We start from the raw sequence: 13,889 nt of genomic DNA on the forward strand, positions 1-13,889 counted from the left end.
ACAGCCTCACAATGCAGTTTGCATCAATCCCATATAAAAAAAAGAGAGCTATCGGATATATTCCTATGCCTTGTTTCCATAAATGGGATCCATATGGTACGAAATAGGGATGTCATTCCAGCACGAATGGGTTTCTATGGATCTGATCTCAAACATAAGCAGGCCTAGATTAAATCACACCATGGCATCGCCAAAGACTTTGCACAGCATAGCTAGATTTTCCACATGACTCCAGGTACACTAGGACAGTTTGGGTCAGTTCAGGTTTTTAAACTCAGATGGCAATACATCCGTAAACTTTGATTTAATTAATTAAGTTAATTAAGTTCTGTGCTTTTTTAGACCTTTTTTTGTCTAAATGGCCCATTCACAAACCAGTAACTCAGTAGTTGGCACAAGTATTCTAATAATGCTTTTTTTTTTCAATGTTGCAATGACTTATACAGTTTCATAATCACTAAACTGTTCTACAAACAGTTTGATAAATATTTATTTACTGATAAAATAAACATTTCTTTAAATAGCGTATGAAGTCATAACTTTGTGAACAGGATCTTATATCTGAAATATACGTAAAAATATATTTGTCCACTTTTATAGCCTAAATTACAACCCTAAAATATACCATGATCTTAATATATCATGGATATATGAAAACAGAATATATTTCTTACAGTAGATAGCAGGGACCAAATACATTTTGACTGCAAATGTCCATGAAATATACATTTCACCGTGCAGTATATTTCAAAAAATACATTCTGTGGTGGATTCTGACTTTATTTACTTTTGATATGGGCTTTGGCTGTCAGCGTCACCTCTCTCCTCTTTTCTTTTGGCATTTGCATTCTGTCTGTTGGCTTGACAGCAGGTCAGATTTCTCTTTGGCATTATGAACTGTTTTTGCCAGAAAGAGTGAGGCGAGGAGACAGATTTACAAAGCTGCTCCTCAGTTTGCACTCCCAGATGCTTCCAAACTTAGAAAGCAGCAACTCAGAGTATTAATGAGGAAATACATCCAAATGCCATGGCAATGTTTTTTTTTTCTTTTTTCCTACTATTTTTAGTTTTTTGCTTAATTCTCGCTAAACTGCTGTATTTGATTTCCTGTTTTAAGAAATGTATTTACTATGCACCTGCTTTGTCTACGCTCCAGCACAGTTCACATAATATGTCATGGTGACTCTTAGCCGTTTACTTTTTTAACTACTGATTTTTCAATTGCAACACTATAGATCAAGCTTATCACACTGCAGTTTCCTGATGCCTAATGTACTAGTCTGGGAGTCACATGGTCTTTTTGCAGACTGTTGGGTGAAATTGACCTAGAGCACAGGAAGTGATTGGGTACTTACAATGTTTTATATTTTAAATAGATACCGCAGAACCTAAACATTTTAAACACAAAGAATGGGTTCCCAATGATAAAGTTGCTAACACAGAATGGATTTAATGGCCTCAGTTAGGTTTCCTTTCCTCTGTACATTTGCATTACCACTTCCCTCTGTATGATATCCGACACTCAGACACAATCCATGCGGCAATGACATTGCTCCCATTTCTCATGGGCAAACGGGAAAGAAACCACTAACCACCTCCATCACAGCATCACACTGGTATTTTCATCAATATATGTACTGCTGGAGTAGCCAGCCCAGCAAGAACACCACCATAAAACTGCATTGACTTAACATGTCTGCTAGAGGGTACAGGGAGCAGCTGCACATAGCTGCAGAGCAGCAGGCATTTTAAAAGCGCTCTGGTTCCACAGGATCTGTGGATAGCAGTTACAGGTTAAATATACCATTAGGGGTAAAAGTGTTTTCTGTGTATAGAGAAACTGCTATTTCAGAGACTGATCATTGATTTTATTCCTTAAGATGTTTGACTGCATCTTTATCAAAACTACTGTACCTCAAAATGCATCAAGTAAACAAGTAGAAAGCTAGACTACTTTTGTCCTGCACATAATTTTACGTGCATCTCTAAAGCAGAGGTGTCCTAACGGCCCTACCACTCCACTTCCAACCCTGTTCTAAATCGTTTAATTGAACCAATTAAAACCTACAGTAGTTAATAATTTTACCTGTTCAACCTGGAGTGGAACGGCCCTCCAGGACCGTGAATGGACACCCCTGTTTTAAAGGTTTTTGTCCAGCGTGCTCAGTCGCCGCTCACTCTGTCACTGGCTGTGCGTTCATCTCCAGACCATGGAGGCGCAGATGGAGGATTGGTATAAGGAAGTTGGAGAGCTGCAGGTGCAGGCGACCTCCATCCCCCAGCAGGGGGCGATCAAAGACAGCGTTAACCAGAAGCAGAACGTGGTGGAGACGCGGATCGTCCGGCTAATTGAGCCCCTCAAAGAGAGGCGGCGCATACTGCTGGCATCCAAAGAGGTGCACCAAGTCAGCCGTGACCTGGAGGACGAAATCGTGAGTCTGTTTTAAATTCGCTTATTGAATTATCTACCGCCTGTCCGTTTGTGTTCCTTCAGTATGCCGGGTTATCTACAGTAGAAGCTGTCATTCAACTACAGCAGAACCTATCAATGCACAGTTTATTATGGGTCTAAAAACAGTCAATTCAGCTTGTAGCAAGACAGGAGGGATTCAGTTGGAGATTGGTCAATTTCACTTATTTTCTTTACATAGAATAGGTGTCGTACCATACTTCAGTGTTTCAGACACAACGACGTACCTGACATTATTCATTTAAAACGCCCTGACATTAATAAGTCAACCACAACGCAGTATGACGACTCCTTCTGAGATACAATGTCTTTACCTATCCGATTGACCCCTGGAACCAATTAAACCGGATACGACAGGTTCTGCTGTATTAAGTTTGCACCTAACACCTGGTCTGTGTTTGCTGGTTTTGTAGCTGTGGGTTCAGGAGAGACTTCCCTTGGCAACCTCCAAAGAGCATGGGGACAGCCTGCAGGCCGTACAGCAGCTCATGAAGAAGAATCAGGCAAGTCGCTGGCCACCTATGTCCTTCCTCTCGTGGCGTTTGTGATGTTCTGTTTGAAGAACAGAGGGCCATCCTATTTATGATTCCTGTATTTCCAAAACCTTAGTGTTTTACATCGCTTAACAAAACAATAAATACATTCTACTGAAAAAACAAAACCCCACGAATTAAATTGAAAAATATTCAAATAAATAAATAAATAAACCAACAGGTGGCGTATCATCCCCAGATTGCTTAAGTTATTGTATTGCTTTCCAACTTCAGTTTTTGCTGCAATGGGTACAAGACGAACCCAATAAAACTCGGTCTTGGATGGATGCGGAAAGATTTGGATGGTATCCAAATTCTTTGAAAGACTTAGCATTTATAGGAATTCATTTTTAAAAACGCAATTGCTGTAAAAAAAAAAAAAAAAAAAAATCCTTGCATATCAACAACTATTGAAGCGTGGTTGAAAGCCCATAAAATCCTTAAACAGAATTATTCTCTATGTATTTTGTCACCCATCTGGCACAACCCTGACTGAAATTGCTGGTAAACCATTTGCCTTTCATTCCTGGAAAAAGAAGGGCATTACTCACCTAATGCATCTCCTTGATGGAGGGACTCTTCTTTCATTTAATCAGGTAATAGAGAGAGTCTCCCTACTACAAAGATGCGTCTTCCAATACATTCAACTAAGAGAGGCTATTAAATCGAAGATAAATATACAATTAGCAATATCATCTCCATCTTTTTTTAAATATCAGGAAAGAAAAATATTGTGTCTAAAATATATAAATTACTAAGTATCATGGATCAAGAAATTTGTGTTCAAAAGGATAAGTGGATTTGAGCTCTTGGTGTCAATAATAGTGAAGTCTTTTGGAAACAATACATTTTCTTTCTCAGTTAATTCAAATATTCAACTTATTCAATTTAAAGTACTAAGCTGAATTCATTATAACAAATCCAAACTATTCTTAATGGGGCTCTGAAGTCTGAAATCTGTCAGCAATGCACTGACAAAGTTGCTGACAATCATATGCATGCGTTTTGGTTTTGTAAATCTGTTAAACAATTTTGGCACATCATTTTCAGTACACTATCAAAGATTATGGGCTATATATATATATATATGTAGCACCCCTGTCTCCCAGTCTCTCCTGCCACCTGTCTTATTGGATCTCTCTGACTTAAATCTCTCTGTTTATGAGTCAGAATTTCTGCTTCTTGCTCTTGCAATCACAAAAAAAAAAAAACTTACCAACTTGGAAAAATAAAATAAATATATCACTTAAACATTGGCTAACATGACCCTGAAGACACTGCTAAGGTTAAGTGACCTAGGGAGTACAAGTGCAAAAAGGTAACCCATTAGTAAGACATAGAAACTGAATTTCCTTTAACCTAAAGTAGTACCAGATATCAAGTTTTAAAATGGAAATACCTGTGTGCTGTGACATGTGTTTCTTTCAAAACTGCACCTTTTGAGACACTATATAATGAATGGAAGTGCATAATAAACCTACAATTACTTCAAGGAACTGGCCAAAATAATCCCGTTCCATAAATGACAGATGATCCGTGTGTTTAATTGCACCTTTATTCGATTGAAAGAAAGCGTTGAGATGAGCATTGCGTGTTTTCCCCCAGTCTCTGCAGAGGGAACTCCAGGGACACAGGGGGAGGGTGGATGACGTGTTGGACAGGGCTGGGCTGATCGCCTCCATTCGCAGCCCCGAGGCGGACTGTGTCCGGTCCAGCCTGGACTGCCTGCAGCAGCTGTGGGACACCTTGCGCTCGGAGACAGAGCAGCGGCAGATCACACTGGACGGCATGTACCAGGCTCAGCAGTACTACTTCGACGTGGCCGAGGTGGAAACGTGGCTAAGCGAGCAGGAGCTGCACATGATGACTGAGGAGAAGGGCAAGGTAGGGCAACGTACAATACCTAATACTTTAAGCAGCACAGAAACCAGGAGAGAGAGGAAGCTGTTGGAAATTAAATGGCAAATGAGTTAGGATAGAAGGAAGGAGATACAACATGGAGAGTGAAGAGGGTAAGGAATGACTTATCTAGTTAAAATATACTTGATGTTTACGTTGATTTGATCTAAGGTTAATGTGAGTTCCCTGCCAGAGCCAACGCTTTGCTTAATGGTTCCTGGAAAACCCAACTTAAGATCAAACAGTTAATCGGAACCAAACGAGCATTGATGGGACGAATGGTCTTCTCTCGCTAGACTGGTGTGTGTGTGGTTGCTGCTCCACCTTTTTACATGCAGTTGCCATACACTTTGTTAACAATAACAGTGCTGGCTCACTCCCACTTTCTCAGTTCGGAATGCCAGTGGAAACACATGCTAAGTGTGTCTCTTGTTCCAGGATGAGGCCAGCACCCTGCAGCTGTTAAAGAAGCACCTGGCCCTGGAGCAGACCATCGAGGATTACGCTGAGACCATCGGCTTGCTGTCCCAACAGTCTCGCTCTCTCCTGGAGCTGGGACACCCAGACAGGTAAGACCTGGTATTAAATGTTAACCAATTAAGAAAATAATTGGTTCAATTAAGCAATTGAGAACTCGGGTGGAACGAAAAACCCTGAAGACCACGTGGCTCTCCAGAACCAGGGTTGGCCACCCCTAACCTAACCATTAACTTTAAGGATGGTATCTAGGGCAGTATTACTTGGGGGCACTGGAACGAGGGGTGCTGAGGGTGCGGTAGCACTCCTGGCTTTGCATGGCTTCCATCATATACAGGGCTTACAGTTTTGTTCAATGGCTTTCAGCACCCCCACTATAAAAATTGTTCCAGTGCCTCTGGTTGAACTCAATTTCGGCCCTCATTTACCCAGGTGGTTCTATTTTTTGTTCACTACCTGTAGTATGTTAATAATGTCAAACATTTCCACATTTTTTGGTTAAAATAAATGCGTGTTTAATTGCGGGACTCATTGATCAATAACACCAGGCCGCAGCGGTATATTTGATCCATGTCCTTCTACTGTACTTCCATCAACGTCGGGTTGATGGAAGAGCTGGCGGGTCAAGCCATGCAGCAGGCATTGCATTGTTGCTTACCCTCCTTCCGCTCTTGTGCAGCGAGCAGATCGGCAAGCGTCAGTTCCAGATCGACCGGCTCTACGTGTCTCTGAAGGACCTGGTGGAGGAGCGCAAGGGGAAGCTGGAGCAGCAGTACTGGCTCTACCAGCTGAACCGGGAGGTGGATGAGCTGGAGCAGTGGATAGCTGAGAAGGAGGTAGTGGCAGGCTCACCAGAGCTGGGACAGGATTCCGAGCATGTCACGGTGAGTGGAGAGAATACACGAGTAGGGCTGTGCTGAAGCATATGCATGGAATATTGAAAACGACTTTATATGGGGAAAATAGCATCTTCATATGTCATGCATTTGCCATATAAAGACTTTTTTTTCTGTATCCGTCCCCATATGAGGTCACCATGCATGAAAGTGTTCTCGGCAGGTATTCAATAAATCCATTCATTAACCTGCATATTTCAAAAAAGATAAACTGTCCTCCCTCACCTTTACAATTGAGTACCAATCAATAGCAATTCTCTTCTCTTCAGTGTTTTTAAAAGCAGATTGAAAGCGAATTTTACTTCATTTTCCTCAGAAGGTCCTCTGACCACAATGCGTTTGCTTTGACCAGGAATTGTCTCTTTTTTTTTGTTTCTGGCTCTTGTGTTGATTTTCCTAACTCAATTAATTATTGTAAATACAACACGAAAGCATGATTGCTAGTGTTTGGGGAGCGCCTGGCATTTTTCTGCTTGAGCTGAGGCCCCTCTCCCTTCCACCTTCCAGTTGCTCCAGGAGAAGTTCACCGAGTTTGCCTCGGAGACGGGCTCCCTCGGTCAGGAACGGGTGTCGGCGGTCAACCAGATGGCGGACGAGCTGATCGACTACGGCCACGCGGACGCGGCCACCATCGCGGAGTGGAAGGACGGGGTGAACGAGGCCTGGGCCGACCTGCTGGAGCTCATGGAGACCCGGGCGCAGATGCTGGCCGCCTCTCACCAGCTGCACAAGTTCTTTGACGACTGCCGCGAGGTGCTCTCGCAGATCGAGGACAAGCAGAAGAGGCTTCCCGAGGTGCGGGCCCGCCAGGGGGGCAGTGCCAACACCAGTAGCCTGCAGAGACTCATGCACTCCTTCGAGAGAGATATCCAGCAGCTTGTTACCCAGGTGGGTCCCCGCGCCTGACAGCCTTTCATTTAACGGCTGCCCTTTACCAGTTCTGCAGCGTTACATGATGGCTTTTGACCTGGAGAGTTTGTGTTCATGCATTGCTTTTACATTGTTTTATTAAATCTCTGTCATTGCATTTTAGTAACACATTACATGTAACGTAATTAAAAAAAACACTGCAGTGGGGGGCTCCCGAGTGGCGCATCCGGTAAAGGCACTCCGCGTGGAGTGCAGGATGCGCTGTATAGCCTGTACGTCGCCGGTTCGAGTCCAGGCTATTCCACAGCCGACCGTGGACGGGAGCTCCCAGGGGGCAGCGCACAATTGGCTGAGCGTCGCTCGGGGGGAGGGAGGGCTAGGTCGGCTAGGGTGTCCTCGGCTCACCGCGCACCAGCGACCCCTGTAGTCTGGCCAAGCGCCTGCGGGCTCGCCTGTAAGCTGCCCGAGAGCTGCGTTGTGCTCCGACGCTGTAGCTCTGCATGGTGAGTCCGCAGTGTGAAAAAAAAGCGGTTGGCTGATGGCACATGCTACGGAGGACAACGTTTGTTCGTCTTCGCCCTCCCGAGTCAGCGCAGGGGCAGTAGCGGTGAGCTGAGCTTAAAAAATAATTGGCCATTCTAAATTGGGAGAAAAATAATAAAAAATAATTGGCAACGACTAAATTTATAAAACAAATAAAATAACAAAAAAAACACTGCAGTGATAACAATTAGATTCAGACAGGAAATCTGTAGCAGCCCAGGAGTTACGTATGTCTGTCTTCAATTATATAGTATAATTACAATTACAATTATGCAGGCATGCCAAGGTTCAACTACAATTACATTGGAATTTCAATTAATTACAAATTACACAATTGCAATTCTAACGACCTCTGGTCTGACGTGACCTTTTTCTCTTTCTCTTCAGTGGTTTTAGTGAGCTGGCGTCTGTAATCTCTTTGCAATCTCTCTTTGCCTTAGGTAAGACAGCTTCAGGAAAGCGCGGCTCAACTACGGACGGTCTACGCTGGCGAGAAAGCAGAAGCCATTGCCGGGAGGGAGCAGGAAGTGATGCAAGCCTGGAAGGAGCTGCTGACTTCCTGCGAGGAGTGCCGGGTGCAGATCACCACGGCGACGGACAAGCTGCGCTTCTTCGGAATCGTGAGGGATCTGGTTTTGTGGATGGACAGCGTCATCTGTCAGATCGGCACGGGAGAAAAACCAAGGTTGGCGGTCTGTCATTGATCACCGCACTTTACAATAAGCGGCTGTTCACATGAACAAGGGTTGGAATAAGATTGTTCATGTGAATAAGAGTGGAATTCATTACTGGGTTAGTACTGCGTTGGGAGGGGGGAGTGCTTTAAAATAATTGGACGCCAAATCATATGAAATCCAATGAATTTGCTTAATTGCTATGATGTTTGAGTGCATTAGGAATCTGTGGCTAAGTTTTCTTCCTAACTCAATAACTATAAAGATACAAGCTGTTCATATGATACATCTTTGAAATCCAATTGAAATTCATATGAATTCACAGCCTAGATTTTAAAGCGGAACTGAATACACAGATTTAGTTAATCCTGTTTCAAATGACTACCCAAGGGACAATCTAATATGGGACTTAATCAAGTTTGGGATCATTGTACAAAAGTAATTTAACAAGGGAAAACTCAGATGAATGGGAGGTGTCACTCTATGGTCTATAATGCAGGTTTAACTGGAATTTTGTGTTTGTGTGTAACTGCATTTGTATTCCCGCCACTTATTGTAAAGTGTTTAGTTTTCATTTTTAATTTTGGTGCTTGTAAAAAAATTGCTGGGAGATAGGAACCATTGGAGACTCAGAAAGATAGCATTTGATCTGTTTTTCTGATGGTGGCGATGTGAGCTAGGCTAGCATGCCTCAGCCTCTCTTTCTCTTAGGGGAGTGAAGGAGGGAGGGACTGGAGGGAGCACCCTTTCTCTTAAGGGATGAGGCATGCATTTCAGTCTCCATGCCTCAATCCTGCCCTGGACTGGAGGGAGCACCCTTTCTCTTAAGGGATGAGGCATGCATTTCAGTCTCCATGCCTCAATCCTGCCCTGGACTGGCGCGAACATCCTTTCTCTTAAGGGATGAGGCATGCATTTCAGTCTCCATGCCTCAATCCTGCCCTGGACTGGAGGGAGCACCCTTTCTCTTAAGGGATGAGGCATGCATTTCAGTCTCCATGCCTCAATCCTGCCCTGGACTGGAGGGAGCACCCTTTCTCTTAAGGAATGAGGCATGCATTTCAGTCTCCATGCCTCAATCCTGCCCTGGACTGGCGAGAACATCCTTTCTCTTAGGGGTGTGAGGGGGGGAGCAGTTCAGTCACCATACCTGAAGCCTGGCTTCTTTTTGGAGACGAGGGCACAGTTTAGTCTCAAGGTATTTGGCGGTAAAAATAAATCGCAATTAGACATTTTTAACTAATTTTGTCTGGCTGCAATATAAGAATTAGGGGTGCGCTGATACTAGTGCTTGTATTTGTAATTGCCTTTAAGAAGTATTTATCGGCATGTATTAAATAAATCCAATTATGACTGTATTGACAGTTGCGTGCCAGTCAATCGCAATTAACTTTAACCACATTAAGTGCTTTAAAAGCTAATTTGAATTCGAAATTCGAAGCTAATTCGAAGTGAATTTTCCTCTCATCCACTGACATTTTTTCTGCCGTACCAAGGCCGTAAACTGACAATGAAAGTATTATTTATTAAAAATGTATTCATATTATTTTAGCATTGCCTTTGATGGGTACTCGGTTGTAAACATGAGGGAAGGACAGCTTTTCCCGTTTTGATGGATTTATTTAATACTTCTTAAAGGCAATTCCGAGTAAGAGTATCTAATAGGAATGCTCTCTCTCCATCTGGATTTCACCTTGCATGTTTAGATCATTATAACGTCAAGCATATTTGCATTTTAGAGCTTTAGACTTTTAAAGTGTTTATTGAAATATATATATTAAAAGGAAATACAAACTTTTATCAGCAGGGCTTTGCTGAGGATAAATTATCTAAGGTAGGCAATTTGGTAATGTTATTTCTTACATTTTAGTTTTAGTGTCACGTAAGCCCTAAGTTTTGTATTCATATAGTTTTGGAGTGGGCGGGTATTTGGTCCATTATCCAATCAAACAGCAAGATAATCATAATCCATTAAGGGATAGTGGAATCCTCTTAGCCAATCCAATCGCTTGGTCTCCGAACATCCCAGAACATTTTGCCATCATTGTTTTATCTTGCACGGAAGAAAAAAAAAAAATGACAAAAACAGTCTCACAAGCACATGTAATTTACAATGGAAGGGTGCTGATAAAATTAGACGTACAGCTAACCTTGTCTCTTAAAGTAATTAACTGTCATTTGTTTATATATTTCTAGGTTACCCAGGTGACGACACGTTAAGTCATAAAGTTTATCAACAGCTGTGGCCAAAAGTTTTGCATCACCTAGAATTTTAGATTTAAAAAATGATATCGCAAGTGTCTACCGGAAGTCATATTAGTAGTACAGTATTTCATGTTAGATTTAGAAATGTCACATTTTTTTATTTGTCAGTTTTTCATGAAGTATATGGAAAACTACAAAGCGGTGTGTAATTCAGCATGCTAACGTAACATTGTTCAGCAGGTTTCATTTGACTTTATGAAACAAAATCAGTTTGTTCTGTAGGGTGATGCAAATGATGGCTTTTGAGACCGATTAGTTTTGGCGCTGCTGTGTTTATGATGAAACCGTTCCTCTTACAGGGATGTATCGTCGGTCGAGGTGCTGATGAATTACCACCAAGGGCTGAAGAATGAGATTGAAGCCCGCAACAAGAACGTGATGCAATGCGTGGAGATGGGCAAGATGCTGCTGGCAGCCAGGAACCCAGCAGCAGAGGAGGTAACCAACTTGGATCCAGAGCTCAGATTTTGGGAGTTTGAGTTATGAGGATGAGGGAACATGCCTAGCCAGGCTAGAAACCAGAAGCCTTAGGGAAGAAGGCCTGGGAAATTATCACCCCTTCTGTTTTGATCTCTGGTTTTGATCAAAAAGATCCCTTTGAGATCAGAAACCTGTCATGCATTCTTGAATTTTTTCAAACCGCTTGAGTATTTTGGACGAGGAGCTTTTTAGATTTTCTTGGTAGGAAGCATGTCGGTATTTAAGTATTTATGTCTGTCACCACTGAGATCAGTTAAAGTTTACGACCACAGTGGTCTGTTTTCCGAATATGTTACTATACAATTTTTCTCTATGATACTGTACTGCTTACTAAATTATCCAGCCAAGATATGTCCAATGCAACGTTTCTCAAATGCGGCTCATTTGGAAGACAGATGCATGACAGAGGGTAAGAGGCACTTTTTCAAGCAGAGTGGTGGGTGTCTGGAATGGGTTGCCAAGCTTCTGATCCATTGGGATCATACAAGATCTGCCTGGATGCGGTTCTGGGATCAGTCCGCTATTAGGAACCGGATGTGCATGGATGATCTCTGATCTAGTTGTATCTCATGTTCTTATGATCAGAGCCTACCTGTGCCTCTTTCCGTGGCAGGATGATTCAACCAGCTTGAAGCTGAGAAAGGATGGAAGAAAGGAACAAAGGAAATATATTTCAGTGCAAATGTCTTAAAATAAACCCTTCTCTCTTTTTTTCCAGATTAAGGAGAAACTGGAGAAGGTGATCGCGAAGCAGAAAGAGCTTTCGGAGAAATGGGACAAGCATTGGGAATGGCTGCAGCACAGTGAGTCCATTCACACACCAACTTTCAACACTGTATGATCCATATTATGCAATGGCCTTAATTCGGGATAACTGCCTTGTTCTGATATTCCTCAGATTCTTGGTTCCTCATTTTGATTGCCTCAGTCAAACAGGAGCTCTGTGATTTTCCCTCTTTCCTTTGCAGTGCTGGAGGTGCATCAGTTTGCCCAGGAAGCTGTAGTCGCGGATGCCTGGCTCGCGACACAGGAGCCCACCATCAAGAGCCAGGAGCTGGGCAGCAGCATGGACGAGGTGGAGCAGCTCATCCGCCGGCACGAGGCCTTCCGCAAAGCAGCTGCAACCTGGGAGGAGAGATTCAGTTCACTGAGGAGGCTTACCTCGGTACGAGGGCTGGCCGCCTGTCCAGACCAGTGCTTCTTAAACTGGGGTCCGCAAACCTTTCCCCTGGAAGTTCTGGGAACTTGTATATAGATATATATTGGGGTGGTTTTATTGTGTTCGTTAAGAAGGACTTGCCCCACATGTCGTTAGATTGCTAATGGTCGGTGATTTAAGATGACTCATTAGTGAATAGGACACTCTCGTTGGAATGGAAATAAGGTTGCATAACAGTTTGATCCATTCCTGGCTTTACTTTGAGTGTAATAAGACTCACCTGAGCTTACCTGTACACTGTGGCTAATCAAGCTCCTAGTAAAACTTGGCATGGGTGGGTGGGGGGGGTGGGGATATGGTCCCATCTAAATCAGTTTTAAAACTTTTTTTTTCCTTCACAGCTGGAGAAGTTAAAAGCCGAGCAGAGTAAGTTGCCCCCGACGCCGATGCTGGGGCGAAAGGTCTTCGTGGACCCTCAGGAGGCTGGCCCAGCTTGGACCCCCTCCTCAGTCATGAGGCAGACCATCTACGAGCAGGTCGAACCCAAAACCGAGAGGCATTTGGAAATCGCCTCCTCTTCCACCAAGAAGCTGGGCTCCACCGCGGCCTCCTCCTACATGCCGGTGATGAACGGGACGAAATACATGGGCTTGGACCCCCGGAACGAACCAAAAATAGCCTACTTCCGTCAGGAGCTGAAACCCGAGCGACTTCAGCCCAGGATCGACCAACTGGCAGACTGCATCCAGCCCGCTTTGGAAGCCAAGAAACTGGAACGAGAAAAGCAAGAGCAAAGATTGACCAACCCGCACCAGGAGGGGGCCCGAGAGCTGGTCAATGGGACCCAGGAGCACGTAGGTGTGAGGGCAAGCCGATCGGACCTGCAGACGGAGAAGAGGAGGCAGGAGAGACAGACTTCCAGCGACCAGGAGGTCCGGGCCAGGAGAGACGAGCTGCCTCAGGAGAGGAGGAGGCGCGACCGGAGGATGGAGAGGCAGTCGTCTAGCGAGGAGGAGGCTCCACCAAGGAAGGAGGAGCTGCCTCAGGAGAGGCGGAGGGATAGACACGAACGCAAGCTGGAGAGACAGGAGTCCAGCGAACAGGATCGCTCTGAGAAGCGGACAGGAGGGTGAGTCTTCACGGCAGACTTCCGTGGCTTTCTCTGTTAACCAAAGCTGTTTGCCGGGAGAGATCTGATCCCAAATAGACACCTTTTGTGACATATGAACATCAGGCTTAGAATTTTTAATACTTCTGGATAAACGATCGTCCTAATTTAAAAATCTGTAATACTGTAAAGAGGATATATCTGCGGCAACTTTATTTTGTGTATAAATGTATTTGCAGCAACAAATGTTCACGCATTTAAACTATATATAAATTGAATAATGCTTGCCCAGTTGCAGATTTTTAATAAGAGCGAAATTAGTGAATATTTATTGCCAGCAAACATTTCATGTTGTACAGTATATCAAAGAGAACTGGTTGTCTGATTTTAATGGAATTGGGCATGGCTATTGATAAGCTTGTGAGAAAATCCAGACCTATTTCCTACTGTAAACATAGACTAGGCAGGTAGTCAGTATGCATGTCATACATTTTAACCTATTGCTTCAGGTTAAC

The 13,889-nt window shown here is 43.6% G+C and overlaps 1 protein-coding gene across 2 annotated transcripts in view; it reads left to right on the plus strand.

The window, feature by feature from the left end:
* LOC117415636 (spectrin beta chain, non-erythrocytic 4-like) overlaps positions 1 to 13,889 on the plus strand; it is a 47,535-nt gene that overhangs the window by 27,257 nt on the left and 6,389 nt on the right. The window contains exons 20-31 of one of the 2 annotated variants that reach the window (XM_034026222.3): positions 2,208 to 2,432; positions 2,884 to 2,973; positions 4,609 to 4,887; positions 5,341 to 5,471; positions 6,059 to 6,263; positions 6,783 to 7,163; positions 8,129 to 8,373; positions 10,167 to 10,196; positions 10,927 to 11,065; positions 11,826 to 11,910; positions 12,076 to 12,272; positions 12,668 to 13,395. In XM_034026222.3, coding sequence (XP_033882113.3) covers positions 2,208 to 2,432; positions 2,884 to 2,973; positions 4,609 to 4,887; positions 5,341 to 5,471; positions 6,059 to 6,263; positions 6,783 to 7,163; positions 8,129 to 8,373; positions 10,167 to 10,196; positions 10,927 to 11,065; positions 11,826 to 11,910; positions 12,076 to 12,272; positions 12,668 to 13,395 — 2,735 coding nt within the window. The remainder of the gene's footprint in view (positions 1 to 2,207; positions 2,433 to 2,883; positions 2,974 to 4,608; positions 4,888 to 5,340; positions 5,472 to 6,058; positions 6,264 to 6,782; positions 7,164 to 8,128; positions 8,374 to 10,166; positions 10,197 to 10,926; positions 11,066 to 11,825; positions 11,911 to 12,075; positions 12,273 to 12,667; positions 13,396 to 13,889) is intronic. The other variant, XM_034026223.3, reaches the window with a different exon arrangement.

This window comes from Acipenser ruthenus, chromosome 7 (genome assembly GCF_902713425.1).
Source record: "Acipenser ruthenus chromosome 7, fAciRut3.2 maternal haplotype, whole genome shotgun sequence".
Classification (NCBI taxonomy): domain Eukaryota; kingdom Metazoa; phylum Chordata; class Actinopteri; order Acipenseriformes; family Acipenseridae; genus Acipenser; species Acipenser ruthenus.